Source organism: Protopterus annectens, chromosome 4.part0 (assembly GCF_019279795.1).
Source record: "Protopterus annectens isolate FY-2018-M chromosome 4.part0, PAN1.0, whole genome shotgun sequence".
Classification (NCBI taxonomy): Eukaryota; Metazoa; Chordata; order Ceratodontiformes; family Protopteridae; genus Protopterus; species Protopterus annectens.
Genome location: NC_056733.1, coordinates 927,627,635 through 927,648,944, shown reverse-complemented (window position 1 = coordinate 927,648,944; position 21,310 = coordinate 927,627,635). Strand labels below are relative to the sequence as shown.

The 21,310-nt window shown below is 42.0% G+C and overlaps 1 protein-coding gene across 1 annotated transcript in view; it reads left to right on the top strand.

The window, feature by feature from the left end:
* GCN1 (GCN1 activator of EIF2AK4) overlaps window positions 1-21,310 on the top strand; it is a gene marked incomplete in the record, with an annotated part of 2,100,248 nt that overhangs the window by 506,820 nt on the left and 1,572,118 nt on the right. The window contains 1 exon segment of the mRNA XM_044068902.1: window positions 10,412-10,525. Within this exon segment, the coding sequence (XP_043924837.1) occupies window positions 10,412-10,525 (114 nt within the window).

Here is a 21,310-nt window from a genome sequence, read left to right as displayed (position 1 = left end):
CAGTCCCCTAAATCTGTCCCTCAGTTTAGGCCTTCATCTTCTCCAGTGGCACCAGACAGAGTCATTCACTAGGGGCACAGATAGCAATGGGAATCCCTCCCTCCCTTTTCAGGGATTCTCTCTTATCCTTTAAACCAAACATCCCGGTTTCCTCAGGTGTTGGAGCCCATGTTGTCTGAGGGGGTCATGGAATTTGTGCCCGTTATCAGATAGTTGATGGGTTTTGTTCAAGAATTTTTCTGGTGCCAAAGAAAGAGGAACTTTGAATCTATAGACCTCTCCTTTCATAACCTCTTTAAAGATTCCAGGGTTCATAATGTTATCTCTCCAAACCTTGTTGCCATTTGATTTCCTTCGATATCAGTGTTGCAGTATTCTTTACCTAAGGGGTCTTCTGCCAAGGATAGCCGAATGTCTGGACAGTTTACAAAAGCTTTTATTTCTTATAGCTGCTGCATCCCCTCTCAAGGCATAAAGGTTACTGATGGAAACACACACTCAGAGCCTCTTTGCCACTAGTGTAAATGCCATTGTTGAACGTCGGTCTGAATGCCATGCTGTGCTTGGTTACAAAGCACTGTTTTCAGATAAGTGCCCTGTTTTATTTGTTGTGTTCTTTCATCCCGAAAGGGAAAATGGTGTGGGGGACAGGTTCCCCATAAAAACCATCACAACCAGTCTCTCTTCTTTTTGGGTACTTCCCATGCTCAATCACAGGGCTCTAACTGCCAGGTGTTTGTGCCCAAGGCCCTGCATGGTCCCTTCTTGTCCGTATACCTAGAGAACCACCATCTAAAATTGTTGGCTCAGGTTGCTGTGGCAGAATCCTCCCATCCTGAGTGCCAGCTGTTTGCCAAGAAGGCCAGAAACACTGGGTCTAATCAGCTGCTGTCCAACTTTTCCCAGATTTCTCTCTCGATGCTGATGAAAGCCTGGAGGACAGTCTGGTAGTTGCTTCACATTCCTCTGCCATGACCCCATTGGAGGCCAACACAGAGCTATCTCCTCGCTTATCCTCAGAGGCTTTTCAAATGTCTGTACCTGATGTTGAGGGGCAACCTTGCTTGATTATTTCCCAAGGACTGAGGGGGATTCCTCAGATCTTGGTTCAGGAGGAGATTCCTTTAACCATTATCGAATTTTGCCAGGGGTCTGACCCTCCCAGGGTTTTGTATGGATGTCCTACAAAAAAAGAAGCAAAAAATAAAGCACATTCCCTAGTAAGGATCCCCAGCGTGAATGGCAGGATTTTACTCTGGATTTATTTAATGCTTTGATGGCCCTGAAGCCTCCTGAGTTGGTCTCTGTGAGTGCTGTTCCCTCGTCTTCCGCTCTATTCAAGGCCCAAGGAATTGGATTCCTCAAATGAGTATCTGGACGTGGGGGGGGATCTATGACTTAATCTTCTCAAGTTCCTTCCCCTTTGGACTAAGGTTTGGTGGGGAAGGTTTCTGTTAGTCCACATTCCCCCTGGGAGGAACTCTTTTTTGGGGGATACCATTGCCCATATGATGGATTATTTTAAATGCGATTGTTCAAGTGTCTGATTCAGAAAATATATTATGACCTCTTACAGATGGAATCTTCTAAGCCGTCTTCTGTTCCTTCGGTTTTGGCTGCCCTTCTTGATTCTTTTTCAGCAGTATCTGTAGCACCTGACTCTGTCCCCTGCTCCTAAGAAGCTTGATGGATTCTATAAATTCTTGAAGGTAACACATGTCTTTAAAAATGCCATTCTTTTGACCCCCCTGTAGTGTCAGTCTGCTCTGATAAGCCCTCCAAATTATTGCCCTCTACTAAACTGTTGCCTTCTGGTAAGGGATAGTAGGGCTCTGGAAAGGCTGGGCAAAAAGGTTTACACTGCTGCTGCAACTTTGTACTTTAGGGCCATCAACTGCCAGACTTGTTCATAGGTAGGTACTAGGCTATTGGCCCTAGGGGCCTATACAAGCCTAGCCAAAAAGGTACCCTGGCTTTCGCCACCCAAGAAAATTATTTTCCGGTGTCCCTGTCAAGCAGAACCACAGAAGTGATCCCTGTGGTGAATTTCCCATTACCCATCCAATCATCAAGATTTTTCTTGAAGAGTGCTAATGAGGAGCTCTGTTTGACATAGATAGATAGTCTGTTCCAGAGTATGGAAAGTCTCTGGGACAGGAATCTATCCCTTCAGCATGTTCTGTTTATTGTGGTGACAAGGTTTAGGTCCCTAGAGGGTGTAGCTCTGAGGGACTGGGATTTCTTTGTGGAGCATGTCCAACAGCGTTGGGTTTGACATAGCTTTGTATGTTAGGCAGAGATCGCCTGGTATGTTTTGGCCTCCTTTTCCAGGTTGCTAAGGCGGTTTCTGATCTTTGACTATGCTGCCAGAAAGGCTTAAGCTGTTTCCCTGCCTGGTTGTACTTGTCAAGTTGTCCACAACTCAATCAGATGGAGCTATGATGCAGCTGATGCCTTTTTCAGTGCTGCTGCCTATGGTTCAGTTATGACACTTAATTCTTGACTTTATTTTCGGGCTTTGCCTTATGACATTAAGGCCAAATTTTAAAAGCTGCTTTGGATAATCAAAATCTTTTAGTATTTGCTGCAGCTGACGTTTTTAAGTTTGTTTAGGACAATGATAAAGCCTTATAGAAGTTGAAACGTTTTAGTTTCTCCTCTTCACTAATTTCATAGGAACTATCCCTCTAAGTCTGCTTTTATTCATAGGCCATGTTACCTTCCTCCCAAGGGCAAGAAAGGTTCTAGGTATGTGCATCCTGCTAAATCTACTCAGACTCCTACCTCCCAGCAACCTCCTTTCCAGCAACCTCCTTTCCAGGATAAGCCTGGTTCTAATTGACAGTTTGCTTCCTCCTGCCATCGGCCAGGTTAAACTTGTCCCTCCATCTGTCCCAGTCTCTTCTAAATTGGCTTCAGATAACTTCGGTGTCTTGGGTTCTGTCCATTATCCGTCAGGTAGTTCATGGTTTGGAAATCCCTTCCTCCCTTTTTAGGCATTCCTAAACCTCCTTGGGGACAACTGTCATTTCCCAGAGGATCTTTATTTTCTTCTGGCTCAAGTTTCCATTCAGGCATTAACTTTTGCCCAGATGGGGAATGGATTTTACTCCAGGATGTTTCTGGTCCCATGAGAGGAGGTCAGTTAAAGACCAATTCTGCATCTTTTCCAGTTGAAGACCTTTCTCAAGATACCTTACTTTTGGATGTTATCTTTTTAAAAACTATTTCCTCCTCTTTTACCCCAGGTCTTTCTGGTCTCTCTGGATCTCAAGGATGCATATCTTCACATTCCCATCCATCCTCCTGTCTGAAAATTTTACATGTTTGTCTCTTCCTTCTATTTTCAGTTCTGTGCTTTGCCCTTTGACCTCTCTACTGCCCCAAGGGTATTCACCATATACCTTGCTCCTGTCATTGCTTTTTGCAGGGTTTGTCCTCTCTGCTGCCCCATGGTATTCACCATATACCTTTCTCCTGTCACTGCTTTTTGCAGGGTTTGAGGACTTCAGATCGTGCCCTATTTGGACTATATTCAAGCTTCTTCCCCCAACACTTATCTGCATGATCTCCTGTTCACTACTTTCCCATTACAGAGTTTGGGGTTGCCATAAACTTGCATAAATTAGTTCTGATGCCTTCCCAGGATCATATTTTCCTCAGTTGTAGATGTTTCTGTGCTCACTCTCTCTCTTTGGAATTGCCCTTTTCCAGTCCCTTCTTCCTCTGGCATCCATCTCAGACAGGGACTTTCTCAGGGTTCTCATATTCATGTCTTGCACCATTCCAATGCTTCCTGTCACTAGGCTCCATACAAGAAAGCTTCAGTTGTATGTCATGTTAGTGTAGCTCCGACATTGCTGCCCATGGGACTTTCGGGTACCTTTCCTTCCCTGTTTCAGACTCCAGCTTCAGTGGTGGATTCATCAGCTTATTCTCAACCCTTGGCTTCCTTTTTAAGCTCCAGTTTCAACTCAGGAGCTCTTTACAGACTCCTCTTTGGGGAGGGGGGGGGGCATTTCCAGTGGCTTCCTCAAGGTTTTGGGTCTCTGGTCTCTTCATGTTAGGTCAGACTACATCTATATAAAGGAGATGAGGGCTTTGATTCTGATCTTCAAGCTTTTCATTCCTTCTTTTATCCTGGGCCCCTCTGGTTTCCCAGGCAATACTACAGTGATGCGGTATGTCAGCAATTAAGGTGGCACAAGGTCCTATCTTCTTTGTAGACTACATCTTCAGGTCAGAAATCTAGTTCTCCAGTATAAAGTAATTATTCAGGCAGTTTACATTCCCTTGGAGCACAATCTAGTGGCAGACTCCTTGAGCAGGTCCATCACCCAAGCTCACAAATGGATGCTTCAGAGATATGTTTCCGGAGATCTACTTTGGAAGCTTGAACTTTCAAAACTTAGAACTTCATATGGTCGAGACCATAACATTGAAGTTTTGAAAGTTCATAACTTCAATAAAAAAAAAATAAAAACTTTTTTTTTAAGTTTATGCAAGCCCCCCCGCTAATTAAATATACCAACTTCCTGAATCAGCCAGTACACCAACCAGAGGTGCAGCCATACAGGATCTGGTCTTCAGTAATATGGGGGAGTGTTGCACGCCCCTTCTGTAATATTTTCCCTGGTAAGGTCAGACCACAAAATGTTCTCCTTTGAAGTAAAAATAAAACCTGTACCTTCAGCAAAACCTGGAATGTTCAGGAACTACTCTAAGGCTAACCTATTGCTTATTAAGCGATAACCTGGAAACATTTCAAGCCCCCCCATAAACCCTGAGATCACTGCTGCTTATGCAGAACTGTTCATAGAAACCGTGTACAAGCATGTTAAGAGCTGCATAGAGGCAGCTGTGTACCTACCAGGAAGAAGTACGGAACTAACTAAAAAAAAAACAAGCCACCCTGGTGGAGTCACAAAATCAATCGACTGTATAACAGAATGTAGAAAGTCATGGCAAAAATTAGGAGGTGCAGCACCCAGCAGGATTAAAACACTCTCATCAAACTAAACAAACATCTCAGAAGACAGTCTACAAAAGCCAAATTTAAGTTGGATTTGGCCTCCCCAGGCTAAGGACAACCACAAGGCATTCTTCAGCTATATCTGCAACCTCAAAGGCAATAAACAATTGTGTGCAGAGCTCATTGTTAATGGAGCAACCTATACTGAGCCTGAAGATATAGCAAACCTCCTGGCTGATCAATTCAGCTGCAACTTTATTCCTCTCTCCCCCTCAACCTTCTGTCAGTAAATGTCATCAAATATAACTCCCCCCTACTATCACTAGAGAACAGGTCCTTAATGCTCTAAGACCAAGCACACTGCATAAGTTGGCCCAGACAGTATCTCAGGATGCCTTCTGAATAGCAGGAAATATGACCTATCAGGGCCTCTGGAATTGCTATTTAACTGTAGCCTCCAAACAGGCTTCGTGCCTCATGAATGGAGGAAGGCAACAGTCATTCCTCTGCACAATGACGGACCATCTACAGACCCTGGAAACTGCAGACCTGTAAGTCTCACTAATCTTATATGTAAGGTTATGGAACGAATTGTCATAGAAATGATCAGTAGTGAAATAGTAAACTTCTAGACACTGGCCCCAACCTAGTTTGGTTTTGTCAAGGACAGATCATGCCTACTCAACCTGGTGGACTTCTTTGAGAAGGTCAACAAAGCAATAGATGAGGGCAAAATGGTTCACACTGCCACCTTTACCTGGCCAAGGCATTTGACACAGTACTCCACTTGGGCATTGTTGATAAACTCAAGAGGCTAGGTACAAACTCGTATGTCATCCAGTGGATAGCCAACTGGCTGACAGACAGGATCCAGGAAATTAGAATTGGGGAGTCCATCTCTACAGAGAGGCCAATCACAAGTGAAGTCCGTAAGGGATCAGTCCTTGGACCGCTCCTTTTTGGCATTTACTTCTCTGAAGTCAAGGCCAATGTCACTGGTCTCTAGCTAACTAAATTTGCAGATGATTGAAAATTGGTTGCCATCACTGAATCCCACACTGACAGATGTTCTGCAGGAGGGGCTGACACAGACTAACTACTGGTGTCAGAGCCATGGACTTGAAACTAAATGCCAGGAAATGCATAATAATATCCTTCAGGAAGTCATCCATGCCTGGTAACTGTCATTGACAACACACCCTTTTGAGTTGACCCAGTAATCAGGGACTTGGGAACACACACAGATAGTAATCTAGCCTTTGACCATCACGTGTCTACAGTGGTGAAGAACTCATTCTGTGTTGCGCAACATATAAACAAAGGCAAGGAAGTCGTTGCTCCACTGTATTTGCAGTTTATCAAACCTATCCGAGTACATTGCACCCTTTCGTATGTACCTGACCAGGCATATCCAACAGTTGTAACGTCCACAGAGGTTCCTCACTAAAAGAATACTGGGCTTAAGTAAAATGTCCTGTGCAGACAACCTCAGGGCTCTATCACTGTATTGTGTCTCCTACTAGCTTTTGAGGGGAGATCTATGCCTGACATACAGGTCATTGTCAGATCCCAATCTGATGGACATCCTGCATATCTGCAAAACAAACAGCACCAGAATTAATCATTCTAAAGACTTAAATCTTACCTGTAATATAAGTAGGACCTGCTGGAAAACAGGTATGTATCCCAGCGATTATATAGTCTCTGGGACAGGCTTCCCATCCATGTGAAGCAGATTTCCTCCCTAACCCAATTCAAGTGTAGCCAGGACAATTGGATGAGGAACAAGATATTCATCCCTGGTTTGGCTCCTCTCTCTCTAATGGACACAGGCAACCTGTAAATGTTTCATCTCCTAGGCCCCCCTACTTCACTTGTCAAGGGTATTAGAACTTCTCAGAGATTTGGGATGCATGGCTAGGCATAAAAACACCCCTTTGGTCATTAGCCTAGTAAATACCTATGAGCATATGAACTCTGAGATCACACTGCAGTGAAGAGAAAGGTAAATTTCCCATTCCGTGCTGTATGGCAATCTCCATTTAAACCATTTGAAGTTTCAAAACTTTGATTTTATGGTCTCGACCATATGAAGTTCGAAGTTTTGAAACTTTGAGCTTCCAAAGTAGACCCATTTCTGGACATTGTCCATCAGTGAGCTATTTCTCAGGTAGGTCTTTTTGCCTCCACTCTGAACAAACAACTTCTTTTCTGTTAGTCAGAAGTCTTCTGGATTGAAAGGTGGACACCCTGCCTTTTCCTTGGAAGACGATGTTCCTGTACACCTTCCTTACCCTTCCTCTCTTACCATGAGTCTTGTACCAGATCAGGCAAGAATCTCCCAAAATCTTGCTAGTAACTCCCTTTTGACCTAGACAGCATTGGTTTCCCCCTTCTTTCTCACTTGGCCAGGTACAAGCACCGCAAGTTACTTCACTGCCTGGATCTTTTAAAACAAGATAAGGGATCTCTCTTATCCATCCACACTTGTCCACTCTTCACCTGACACTGTGGGTGACGGGGACTTGATCATTTTTCAGGCACCTTTTTTTTGAGGACATGCTTCAAGTTCTGCAGGAGTCTAGGAAACCTGCTACCAGGAAATCATGTAAGTCCAAATGGAAGCAATGGTCTGACTGGTGCCTCTCTCACCATCAGGATCCCCATACCTGTGGAGGTTCCTCTGGTTCTCTTATTTTTGTGATCTGCTCCATGCCAGGTTTGCATGTTTTTCAGTTAAAGCTCACCTGTCAACAATTTCTGCTCGTCTGCCTTTGACACCTCCTCTGGTCCCTAGATGTGAAGTTAGGCAATTTCTTGCCCTTTATGTCAGGCCTCCCAGGAAGCTTATTCCACTTTCCTGGGACCTCAGTTTTGTACTTAATTGACTTTGGCTCCTCTTAAGCCTGCTTCTTCAGTTCCCTACAACATTGTGCTTGGAAGACTATTCTTTTGGCCATCACTTCAGCCAGGAGAATGTTTGAACTTCAGGATCTCAAGGCTGTTTCTCCTTTCTTAGTTTTCCACAGAGCCTAATTCTCCTTTTATGTCCATGGTAGTCAGTGTATTTATCTTCCCTCTTTGTCCTCCACAGTCTGCCATTGAGAAGGTTCTTAACACCATGGATTTGCATAGCTGAGATATTTACATAAAATTTCTCAAATCCTTAGTAGCTTTTGTTTTTTTTTATTTCGGGACTTTGGGTTTAGATGTCTCTAAGCAAGCCATCTGCTCCTGAATTTCTAACCCCATTTCTTTTTGTTACCATTTTCATGGGAAATGCTTAATCGGTAAAGGCGCATTCTGCTAGGCAGTTGCTTTTTTTCGAGAGTCAGGGTAACAATTCCATCCTTGAGGCTGCTACTTGGTCCTCGGATCATACTTTTCACTAAGCATTACAAGTTGGATGTTATTTTCAGGGCCAGGACAAGCTTTTCCAGGTCTATTCTGCGTGGGTTTGTAGGAGGTTCTTTTGGGCCTTCCTTCTCCCAGGATTCCTCTTGCGCTCTTGTACTCTCCCTTAGCTAAAGAAGACTGCATGAGTGGAGGACATAGAGTTGTGTAACATCTTACTGTAACAGGAGATTTCCTTCTCTTCACTGTTGCTGTATGTGCTCCTTCTGTTCTACCTCTTGCCCTGTAGTTTTCTTGCCCCCCCCCCAGCCGAGGGATCCATTTTCTTCCCTTTTCTCCTTCTGGATGAATGTTATCCTTGTTCTTTTGACCATTCTGTTCCACTTGGGGCTTTTTCGGTTCTGAGTATATGCGTTCCTTATGTCACCTTTGTGCCATACGCCTTGCACAGCAAGCATACGTGTGACGCCTATAAGAACTAAAGGCTTTGGTATACTGACCAGAAGTTGGGCTGTCCTTGGCAGGATATCCCTTGGGTAAAAAGTTAGTATGGCAATGAAGAGAAGGACATCTACTTTTATGGTAAAATCTTACACAACTATACTTTTCTGTCCTCAGTTTAATGGTAATTAACATTATCACATTCTTATTTGCTTATAATTTAGAAGTTACATATGGTTTTCTGTGTCTAGCTTATATTATTTGTACTCTTTCTACTGCACCAAGGGTATTCGTGTCTGGCTCCATTAATTGCCTACTTGCAGACTTCAGGTGTTTGTTTTTTCCATATTCCATAATTGTCTTAAATGTAGAATTTTTCCATTTGTCTAGATTTGCTGACAAGTCAAGAATCTCTTGCTTAGTCTGGAGTTTCAAGTGAACTTAAAAGAAATCTTCTGTCATCCCTTCCCGCAGAATAGTTTTTCTGATAAGTCTTCTGAGTATGTCTCTAGGAAAGTTTTTTTTTTTCTTCTGGGATAAAGTAGGAGTGTAGAAGGAAACCATCTTGAGCTATTCCAACCTCCCTCCCTCTAACATCTTTCAGAGTAATTTTCAGGATTCTGGGTTACCTGACCTCTGTGAATATCATGATTCATGTAGTCAGGCTTCATATGAGAAGAATCGTGTGGCATCTCTGGTCAGTCTGGTCTTTGTGTCATCACCTTTTATATTTTCAGATTTTAGTGCTGGGATCTTTGTGTCATCACCTTTTATCTTTTTAAAGTTTAGTGCTGGGATCTTTGTGTCATCACCTTTTATCTTTTCAGATTTTAGTGCTGGGATCTTTGTGTCATCACCTTTTATCTTTTCAGAGTTTAGTGCTGGGATGTGTGGTGGGTAAAGGATGTTCATCATGATCACTGCAGTGGGATGTGTGGTGGGTAAAGGATGTTCATCATGATCACTGCAGTGGGATGTGTGGTGGGTAAAGGATGTTCATCATGATCACTGCAGTGGGATGTGTGGTGGGTAAAGGATGTTCATCATGATCACTGCAGTGGGATGTGTGGTGGGTAAAGGATGTTCATCATGATCACTGCAGTGGGATGTGTGGTGGGTAAAGGATGTTCATCATGATCACTGCAGTGGGATGTGTGGTGGGTAAAGGATGTTCATCATGATCACTGCAGTGGGATGTTTGGTGGGTAAAGGATGTTCATCATGATCACTGCAGTGGGATTTGTGGTGGGTAAAGGATGTTCATCATGAGCACTGCTGCAGTAGTATTTAGGCTGTAGGGGTTGTATCCCGTCTGTGATGCAACAGTCGGTCACGGCCAGCTTCACAAAGCTTTGGCTTCCTCCCACACCTTCTCTCTGACTGCTGATTGGTTAGCCCTGTGGAAGGAAGTAAGCATTTGGAGTGAAGACTGTCATTATATCTTGCCACATTGAAAAAGCAGCTCGGAGGCTTCATAGGAGCAGAAATTGTCCTCCGTTATCTTTTCTGGCTGATAAGTCCCCAGTGGAGAACCCTTCCATGTGGAATTGTTGCAGCACCCACTTTATGTATATTTAATTTTTATTGTTTATTTTTGTATGTTTGAAGGAAATTGCATTTTACTGTATTTTTATATTTTTGTAGGAAATAAAAAAGAAGAAAGGAATTAAAGATGAGCTTCAGCTCACTGGCAAACAGAAGGAGCTGGTGCAGGCCCAGTTAGAAAAAGAATCCACTATTCGAAAACGGCTAAAGGAGGTAATTATGGACAACTTCATCAAATTTCACTACAGTTTATAAAAAGTTGTGACATTCTGTATTGTAATGCATGACATAATTAGGTAGCATTTTATGTCCATTATCATCGACAGTACTGTCAAATGCTGGTGGTTTGACATCTTACATTGGGTCTGCACTGCAGGTAGTTGAGGTCTGATCTTGTATATTCAATACTACATATTCCTTTTTTTTTTTATATATATATTCCAGATTTGGATAGGTTGTTCCATGTTGCAACTTTCTGTGATTTGAAGTGGTACAACATTTGACTGAAACCACTTATGCAAGTTTTTTCTTCCCCTGTAGAATTTACCCTGTAGCTATGTTATGTTAACATTAGAATTACAGTACCTTAAAACAAGTTTGACACAGCAATATGGGTGGGAGGGTGGCCACCTTGCAAACACAAGGTGCAGGGTTTGAGTCTCACAAGGGACAATTGGCTAGGCTTAAAATGGCTTGCAAGGGCAGTTAGCTTAGTAGTAATCTATCTATGAATCTAATATCTTTTATTAGCATTCTTTGTTTTCCCTCAAGTTTTTTTTTTTATGTCTGTGTTTTGCTATTGGATTATACTTAGTACCATTTTGTCATGCCTAATTTGACAACATGTAGAAATAACTGTATCGTGTTTTGTACTTTATAACTGCTTTGTATTTTATATGCCATGCGTTTGATTTCCTGGTGGACGTTGATATCTCACATGACGTTCAGTGTTTTCACTGCTTAATATCCTTTGTCATCTTCAGATGTTCATTGTGTTTCACTGTTGCAGTCATTACAATTGGGTTATCCTGTTGGTAGGCTACCCGCAGTCAGCCTGAATTCCAAAGTCTAGGTCTGACTTCGGTTGCTGTCTCCTCCTCTCTGACGTCAGTGCGCCAGGGGTATAAAAGATGCAGCCGGCACCTTTTTCTTCAGTCTTTCTTGCCACATGGTGCCCGAAGCAAAAGCAGTTCACAAGTGCCGGTTGGCCGACTCCTGAGATTTTCAAATTCGAATTTCAGATCCGAAGTCTTCATTAAAGCTAAGTACCCCATTGGGAAACTTTTTTCTTGCTCCAGACCAATGTCAGATAAAGTTAATAATTGTATTTCTTGTGGGAAGCAAATACCTCATAAGGATTTTCACTCTTACTGTATTCCTTGCCTAGGCCCTGATCACAACATTGCTAGTTGTCGGTTCTGTGCTAGATTTGACCAACGCACTATTAAGCGTCTGTACGATTTTGCATTTCATTACATTGACAGAAGATTCAATTATATAATGCCGTCGGAACAGCCGTTTACCGGAGTTTATAAAAAGCGCAAAGAAAAAGAAAAGGACTGGCATCCGAGGTTCACAACCGACGAGGCTCCCGCTAGGCTTGTCGCCAGTTCTCAGTGAAGCGCTTTTGCAGCCCCTGACTCCCGCTACCTCAGAGCCACAGGCCGCTTCTGACTCCCACAGACAGGAACCAAAGTAAGACAAACTAGCGAAAAACAAAAAGACAGCTTGGAAACACCAAAGCAAATTCTCTCTGTTTAATTCTCTTTCAGTGGAGCTGACTAGTCCGCTGGAAACTCAAGGTATTGGACACTCGGAAACTATTCCCTCCGATGGGTCCGGAGCCGCTGAGCAGGCATCTGCTTCTGAGGGTGTTTTCAGGCCTACACAGTTATATGCGAAACCTACTTCAGCTTCAAAGGCAAAGACTAAAGCAGTTCTAAAGACAAAGAAACAAGTACAGCATTCTCCTCTAAAAAACAGATGCTTAAAATGGCCGCAGACCTAATTACTTTGATCAGGGGTTCCCATCCCCCACCTGATAAGAGGCCCCTAGGCAAGAGATAGAATACAAATCTTCAGACCAGGTTTCCATTTCCTCTGATTCCTCTTCTGAACAGGAATATTCTCTTCCTCCCTATGAGGATTCTGATGCTGAAGAATCTATCCCTTCAGCCTCTCCTCCTGAGGATTATTCTTTTGGGTAGACTCTGCATACTATGAGGGAGCATCTCCACTGGGAGAGCCAAGATTACTCAGAGTCCAAGAAAAGGCTCAGAGACTTCATTTTCTTACCTCAGCACAGGCCCCTAGCTATCCCACCTGTTTTAGACATTGTAGATGTATTTTCAGAGTCCAGTCTATCTCCAGACTCTTTGCCACCAGCCCCTGTTAAGCCGGACAGATACTACAGGGTTCCTGATTCATATAAATTTCTTTATAAAAACCCTGCTGCTGACCCAGAAACCATCTCTCAAGGTCCCAAAGGGGTCAAGGCTTCCACTGCAAAAAAACCCTACCCCCTCTGATAGGAATTCTAGGGCCCTGGACAGATGGTGGAAAAGATTGTCTCAATGCCCAGCTTGGACTTGACCTCAAATTCCTCACTTATTGACCCAACAAGACAGTCAAATACTGCACAGCCAACTCAGGACCTTAAACCTGGCAGCATGGCGGATAATGTAGCCAGTCAAAGTACACCTCTCTCTAAAGCAGTGATGGATGTTATTTTGGAGGCTAGGAGGCCTAGCACCAGAAAATCTTATGCAGAAAAATGGAAGAGATTATGTGCTTGGAACCAGGCACAAGGCTTTGACACGATTGTTCCAAATATTCCTCAGATTTTGCAATACTTAACTGAGATGCTTGATAAAGGCCTTTCTTTTTCATCAATTAAAATTCATGCCTCTGCCATGTCAGCTCGTTACAGTACAGAACCACCTATTTTTTCTCATCCATTACTAAGGCAGTACCTCAGAGGGGCCAAAAACATAAGACCTCCAAGGAGAGCACCAATACCTGCATGGGACCTCAACTATGTCTTGGAAAAACTCACACTGCCTCTGTTTGAACCAGCCTCTGCAGCTGATATTAAAATTCCTATCCTGGAAAACAGCTCTGCTCCTTGCAATAACCTCTTCTAGACGAGTCTCAGAGTTACAGGCACTCATGGCTGTGGAACCTTTTATCATTTTCCATCCTGACAGGGTTTCTCTGCAAACAAACCCTACATTTATGCCTAAGGTAGTGTCCAGTGTGGCCCTTAACCAAACAATTCATTTGCCTACCTTTTATCCAAACCCACAGAATAAGGGTGAGAGAATTCTGTATTCTTTGGACATTCACAGGCAGCTATGCTTCTACTTGGACAGAACCAAAGCTTTCAGAAAGACTGAACTTCTAGTGGCATATGCTGCAGGATCACAAGGAAAGCCTATCTCAAAGCAGACTATTTCAAAGTGGATAGGTCACTGCATTCGTTTCTGCTATTCACAGCATGGCAAATCAGTGCCTAAGGGCATTAGGCCACATTCAACCAGAGCAGCAGCCACTTCAGCTGCCTTCCTCAGAGGAGTACCAACCAAAGACATCTTAGTGGCTGCAACTTGGAGTTCAGTGCACACTTTTACAAAGCACTATCATTTACCTCTCTACTCTAAATGCAGGGCAGGATTTGCCACTGCAGTTATGCAGGGCCTGATAGCCTCTCCTAATCCTACTTGGCACCAGCCTCCCAACCTTAGCTTTGGGATTTAACCCAATTGTAATGACTGCAACAGTGAAACACGATGAACATAGTACAGTTGTGTACCTACCATAAATGTAGATTTTCGAGTGTATTCACTTTTGCAGTCCAGGTTACCCTCCCTCCACCCCCCTTTTCCCTTGCTGGGACGTATCTGTACTTCTGTATTCTATACAACCTATGTGGTGTATTTGCTTGTAGATGAAGGAAAAGTTGTTTTTTGTGCATGCATGCTCATTTGCATAATTTAGCCTACCATTTTAGGGGCACCTGACATCTGGGGCAAGAAAAACTGAAGAAAATGGCGTCTGCTGCATCTTTTATACCCCTGGAGCACTGACGTCAGGGAGGAGGTGACAGCAGCCGAAGCCGGACCTAGACTTTGCAATTCAGGCCGACTGCGGGTAGCCTTGCCAGCAGGATAACCCAATTGTAATGGCTGCAACAGTGAATACACTTGAACATCTACATTTATGGTAGGTACACAACTGTACTTTTTGAAACTGCTAATGGCTTGATGTCATGCGCTATGTTTATTACTAGGTCAGTTCATGGATTTGATATTTCCCACACACTTTTAAGTAGTGAATCTGTTTGAGGTTTTAGTTTTTGTTTTGTTTTGACTATTGGAAATGTACTTCATTGTTCTACGTTTTTTGGTTGCCCACTGTCTGCTGACCATCAGCTTCTTGCGATCTGTTGGCCCATTCATTCGGGTTGCCAATTGTCCCTCTTTGTGCTGAACAGTCTCTATTTGAGTAGTTGTGTCCTGCCAAAAAACATAAATAGTGAATGTCCTTACGTTTTCAGTAAAAAAACATTCTTGGGTTTATTGTAATAGTCAAATAAAACAATTATTTTGTTTCTACAATATAAACAACTCAAATTCTACAAGAATGAGCTTTTATTTTGTAAAAAATGTGAAGTTTAGTTTATTGCACTAGTTGTGGGTATGGTTTGTCCTCCTTACATTTCCATAAGAAATGCTCCACTTTGTGCATCTGAAAAGGTGGCAACCCTAATTATTCCTGTCAGGGAAAAGAAAGATGTTCATGACCGATTCATTTCTCTGAGTGGCTTTTCTTCTGCATATGCCCCTGGTGGCTGAGATGAAAAACTGCATCACTGTGGAAGGCCCAGATGTCTCCTCCGGAAAACTTGTGCTTGCTTCCATACACATGTGAATTACCATTAGCAGCTTGGCCAGGCCCAAAGTCAACTACAGAGTCTACATCACTATTGGTTGCTGGCAGTCTTTTTTGCCCAGTGCTGGTGATCGGCCAACCACAGCCATCAGTCCCTCCTCCAAGGTTCGGCAAGCTAGCATCTGCCACTTACTCACCCCTTCTCCCCTTGGCCAAGTCATCTAGAAACTGTGCCCTCTAGTCAAATTTAGGTCATGTAGGACATGGTCTGGACTTCAACTCTCTGAGCCATAGAGCTAGGGGTATTATATGGGGTTTAATGTCATGTGTTGTGTTCACACTGTGATTGTGAGGTTTTGACATTTGCTGTTGAGTTTAGCACGACTACTATGTGTGGTGTGCTTACTGTGTTTTTGGAACATTAAGAATGTGTGCTGTGGTATTCTGAGTTGTGTTTGACACTCGAGTTCAGCACTAGGAATGAATGTGGTTTAATGTTCTTTGTTGTGTTCATCACTAGGAGTTTCTGCCATTTGATACACCCTGGTGTGTTTGGGACAAAGACTGTGTACAGTTTGATGTCCTTTGTTGGGTAGAGTATTAGAATTGTGTGCATTTTGATGTCACATGTTGTATTTAGCACGACTGTCTATGAAGGGGGTGATTTCTTGTTGCATGCCCCGCACTACGACTTTGTGGGATTTCACATTCTGTATTGTATTCAGCACTGAAAGTGTGTGCAGTTTGTTGTCCTTGGTTATATTCAGTGCCAATTGTCTTGGGCTTGATATATTATGTTTAGTGCCTAGGGCCATGTGTGGGTTTATGTACACTGTTGTTTTCATCTGTAGGACTTGGGGACTTGATGTCCTGTGTTTTTATTCAGCACTAGGGCTATGTAGTGGTGTGATATCATGTTGTGTTCTTCACCAGAAGTGTGTGGGTTTAACGTCCTGTGTTTTTATTCAGCACTAGGGCTGTGTGGTGGTTTGATATCCTGTATTGTGTTCTTCACTAGAAGTGTGTGGGTTTAATGTCCTGCGTTTTGTTTAGCACTAGGACCATGTGGTGGTTTGATATCCTGTGTTGTGTTTTTCACTAGAAGTATGTGGGTTTAATGTCCTGTGTTTTTATTCAGCACTAGGGCTATGTGGTGGTTTGATATCCTGTTTTGTGTTCTTCACTAGACTTGTGTGGGTTTAATGTCCTGTGTTTTGTTTAGCACTAGGACCATGTGGTGGTTTGATATCCTGTGTTGTGTATTTCACTAGAAGTATGTGGATTTAATATCCTGTGTTTTTATTCAGCACTAGGGGCTATGTGGTGGTTTGATATCCTGTGTTGTGTTCTTCATTAGACTTGTGTGGGTTTAATGCCCTGTGTTTTTATTCAGCCCTAGGGCTATGTGGTGGTTTGATATCCTGTTTTGTGTTCTTCACTAGACTTGTGTGGGTTTAATGTCTTGTGTTTTGTTTAGCACTAGGACCATGTGGTGGTTTGATATCCTGTGTTGTGTTCTTCACTAGAAGTGTGTGTGTTTAATGTCCTGTGTTTTTATTCAGCACTAGGACCATGTGGTGGTTTTATATCCTGTGTTGTGTTCTTCACTAGAAGTGTGTGGGTTTAATGTCCTGTGTTTTTATTCAGCACTAGGACCATGTGGTGGTTTGATATCCTGTGTTGTGTTCTTCACTAGAAGTGTGTGTGTTTAATGTCCTGTGTTTTTATTCAGCACTAGGACCATGTGGTGGTTTTATATCCTGTGTTGTGTTCTTCACTAGAAGTGTGTGGGTTTAATGTCCTGTGTTTTTATTCAGCACTAGGACCATGTGGTGGTTTGATATCCTGTGTTGTGTTCTTCACTAGAAGTGTGTGTGTTTAATGTCCTGTGTTTTTATTCAGCACTAGGACCATGTGGTGGTTTGATATCCTGTGTTGTGTTCTTCACTAGAAGTGTGTGGGTTTAATGTCCTGTGTTTTTATTCAGCACTAGGACCATGTGGTGGTTTGATATCCTGTGTTGTGTTCTTCACTAGAAGTGTGTGGGTTTAATGTCCTATGTTTTTATTCAGCACTAGGACCATGTGGTGGTTTGATATCCTGTATTGTGTTCTTCACTAGAAGTGTGTGGGTTTAATGTCCTGTGTTTTGTTTAGCACTAGGACCATGTGGTGGTTTGATATGCTGTGTTGTGTTCTTCACTCGAAGTATGTGGGTTTAATGTCCTGTGTTTTTATTCAGCACTAGGACCATGTGGTGGTTTGATATGCTGTGTTGTGTTCTTCACTCGAAGTATGTGGGTTTAATGTCCTGTGTTTTATTCAGCACTAGGGCTATGTGGTGGTTTGATATCCTGTTTTGTGTTCTTCACTAGACTTGTGTGGGTTTAATGTCCTGTGTTTTGTTTAGCACTAGGACCATGTGGTGGTTTGATATCCTGTGTTGTGTTCTTCACTAGAAGTGTGTGGGTTTAATGTCCTGTGTTTTGTTTGGCACTAGGACCATGTGGTGGTTTGATATCCTGTGTTGTGTTCTTCACTAGAAGTGTGTGGGTTTAATGTCCTCCTCATTTTTATTCAGCACTAGGGCTATGTGGTGGTTTGATATCCTGTGTTGTGTTCTTCACTAGAAGTGTGTGCGTTTAATGTCCTGTGTTTTGTTTAGCACTAGTACCATGTGGTGGTTTGATATCCTGTGTTGTGTTCTTCACTAGAAGTGTGTAGGTTTAATGTCCTGTGTTTTGTTTGGCACTAGGACCGTGGGGATCCATATCCTGCATTGTGTTCAGAATTTACCATCCATCTTTTGTGGGCAGTCCTGGAACTGATCTGGGTGCGATGTTGTCCTTATTGCTCTCCTTTTCATGACGTTATTGTCTGACACAGTGCCAGGTACAAAGGTTTGGGGCCTGACAATACCTCATTGTGCTAAATTTTGGAAATGTTCAAGATTAAACACCTTTCATTGGGATTGTTAAAACTTTAGGGGGTTTATACCATACTTGTGTGTTCAGTGCTGGATCATTTTGAGGTTTGACTTTTCTACTTTGTATTACATTTTTTAAAAAATGTCTTTATTCAGACTTCAAATTTAAAACTGTAGCATGGATTTACATACATTAGTAATTGTACAATGACTGGCCATTAACACTCAAAAACAAGCATTCTCTTTGTTCAGCCCAACCAGTGTCTGTTTTAAGTCGAGCATATACCAATGGAAAAAAGTCCGGTTGCCCAGAGTTTGTTCTATTAATATATGCTACGGAAGTTCTACTTTTCTTTAATTAAAACTTTTACCTGATTGTCCTTATTTTCTCTGTCCCATTTCTCCCGTGCCTTTGAAGTCTCTTGATTTCATTGTTTTTCTTTTTTTTTTTTTAAATACTACAAATAAAACAAAAAAGCAACTGAGATTCCTTTCTCCGTTGCTTCCTTTACACAGCTCTGATGTACTTCATAAGCGTGGTAACGCAAGTACCATATGTATGCGCAGTACATCAAGAAAGTCCCATGATACTGAGGAGAAATGTGGAAGAGCACTATGGTGCCATTATACAAGGACATTACTTAAGAAAAGTAAGTTCATTTTTTCTTAAATAATGTAAAATTCCCCAAAGCGGGCAGAAGACAGCTTGATATGTAGCTAAATCCAAAAATAAAACAAACATTTTATATTTATGAATATTTTTCATGTTGTATTTATTTGTGTTAATGTTTTTATTATTTTTTATTTTTTATCAGATTTTATGCCAGTAAATGTTATCTACGTCATATGCCTCTAAGCTGAGAATGTGGCTGCATGAATGTTTGTTTTATTGGCTGTTAAGCTGTTTGAGATGATGTCATTTGTATACAAGTTATTCTTTCCCCATTCATGGTTGTCTGAAGAAGCTGAATGGTATTACCGTGAAAGTGCTAACTTTCATTTTCTGCAATAAAGTTTTTTTAGTATGATTACTTGCTGGTTCATGAAGGGTGGCCACAGTGGTGTCGCGGTTAGCATTGTCACCTCACAGCAAGAGGTTCTCCGGTTCGATCCTCAGCTGGGGTGCCTTCTGTGCGTAGTCTGCATGTCCTCCCTGTGGTTGTGTGGGTTTCCTCCCACATCCCAAAGACATGCTGTAGGTGGATTGGACACTCTAAATTGGCCCTAGGTGTGAGTGAGTGCGTGTGTGTGCCTTATGTGGACGGTTGGGCGCCGGGCTGGCAACTCGACACCGTAAAACTCTACTGCCAATCATGAGCGGACAGGTAATCCACTGTGGCGACCCCTAACCGGGAAAAGCCGAAAGAAGAAGATGACTTGCTGGTTCATCAAGTTTTTGGATGTAGCTGCATATTGAGCCATCTTCTGCCTGCTTTGGGGAATTTTACAGTTTTATAGTTTCGTTTGGTTGCTGCAGTTGGGTTTGTTTTTGTTTTTCTTAAATAATGTCATTTTATAATAGCAGTAAACCATGGCTGGTTGTGGGAAATGCTGAATTTACTCCTGGTTGGCTTTGTTTTTATCACTTGGGCTTTGCCCTCATGACCAAAACCACACCAACCATGGGTAAATCCAGCATTACCCACACCCAGCCATGGGTTATTGCTATAAGAAGCCTAAGTTTCTATCATTATTGTAACAGCAGTCACACATTTTCTTAACTTTCTTGTACTCATTTGCATTTTCCTTTTATGAAGATCCCATTTCCATTTTTTATTTTCGTTTACAATATTCAAAACATTGCTATAGCTTTGTGTTTAAACTTGATGGTGTTCAACACCTTGAGTTTTGCTGTTTCCTGCAGCTCTTTTTGTATTTGATGTCTGCTGTGCCTTTGTTGGAATTGCCTCTTTCATGTCTGTCATTCTGAGACTGTTATTGTAGTTTTATTGTCCTGCTTCCAGCTTTGTTATAAAATGTATTGTTTTTCTATTCCACTTTGTGCTCTAAGTTTTTGAGGGTTAAGAACTGCCACTCAGCTTTTGTGGTGATCGGTTTGGTTTTGACGACCTAATCTTTACTGTAACTTTAGTGCTACCAACATTTATTAAATGCTTATTACTAAGCAATGTGTTAACAAAAATGCCATGTACAGGAAGGCTGAAAAGTTAAAATTTATTTGAAGGTAATACATGAAGTAACGAACACTAAATGTTGTTGTGTATGAACAATTTAAATAAACCCTTTTAAAAAGTTAGGATGTAGGGACCTCCTGATGGAGGCTTTAAACATTGCCACCCTGAATGAAGTGTCTAGATTCCAAAGGACTGTGGCAAAGTAAGCAAAGGTTAATCTACTCAAACTATCTAAATGGTTTCTTGGAACATCCACCAGCCTGTCATCTGAATTAAACCCAATATGGATATAAAGCAGTATAAATTCTCTTAAATAAGGAGGATCCATATTGGGCAAGGCCTGACATGTCAAAAGAAGGATCTTTAATGCATACCTTTTGATAATTGTCAGGTGCCTTTTTGACTGCTTCCAAACGTGTACTCCAAAATCTTTGGTTTTGTTGATGTTATATATCAGTATGTGTTTTCATATTATTACTATGGGTCATTCTTTCTTCCAGATCAGTGAGGGGAAGTTACAAGCCAGTCTTTTGGCGGTCAGCAGAGTAAATAATTTGTAGTCACGATCAAATGTTGATATTGCTCTACGTGAGTAAATTGCTGAAGGACACTTGCTTGGTTTGTGACGTTATGAATATCTTTTGAGTTTCAGAGGGTTTAACTGTATGTCATTTAAACTGTGTTATTTGTTAAACTTATGGTACCAGTTACTGCAGACTGATTGTATAATTTATATCCAGGTTCTGGCTTAAGTCATTAGATCAGCTCACCTACCCAGTTATGAAGTCCGAAGTAGTTTGCATATTTTTAGGGTCTGTCCAGTTACCAACACATAGGTAGCAGAGTAAAGCTCTTAATAAATTTGTCTTTAAACATTACATCTGTTAATGGTTCACCATTAACTCTCACCTTGATTCCTTAATATTGTTTTCACTTTGTCCTGTGTAATTTATTGCATCAAGGAGTTGATTTGATCCTGGTCCATCCTTTTTAATGAGAACTTGCTTAGGAAGTCACTTCATTTGTTTTTCTATCCCAGTCCACCTCT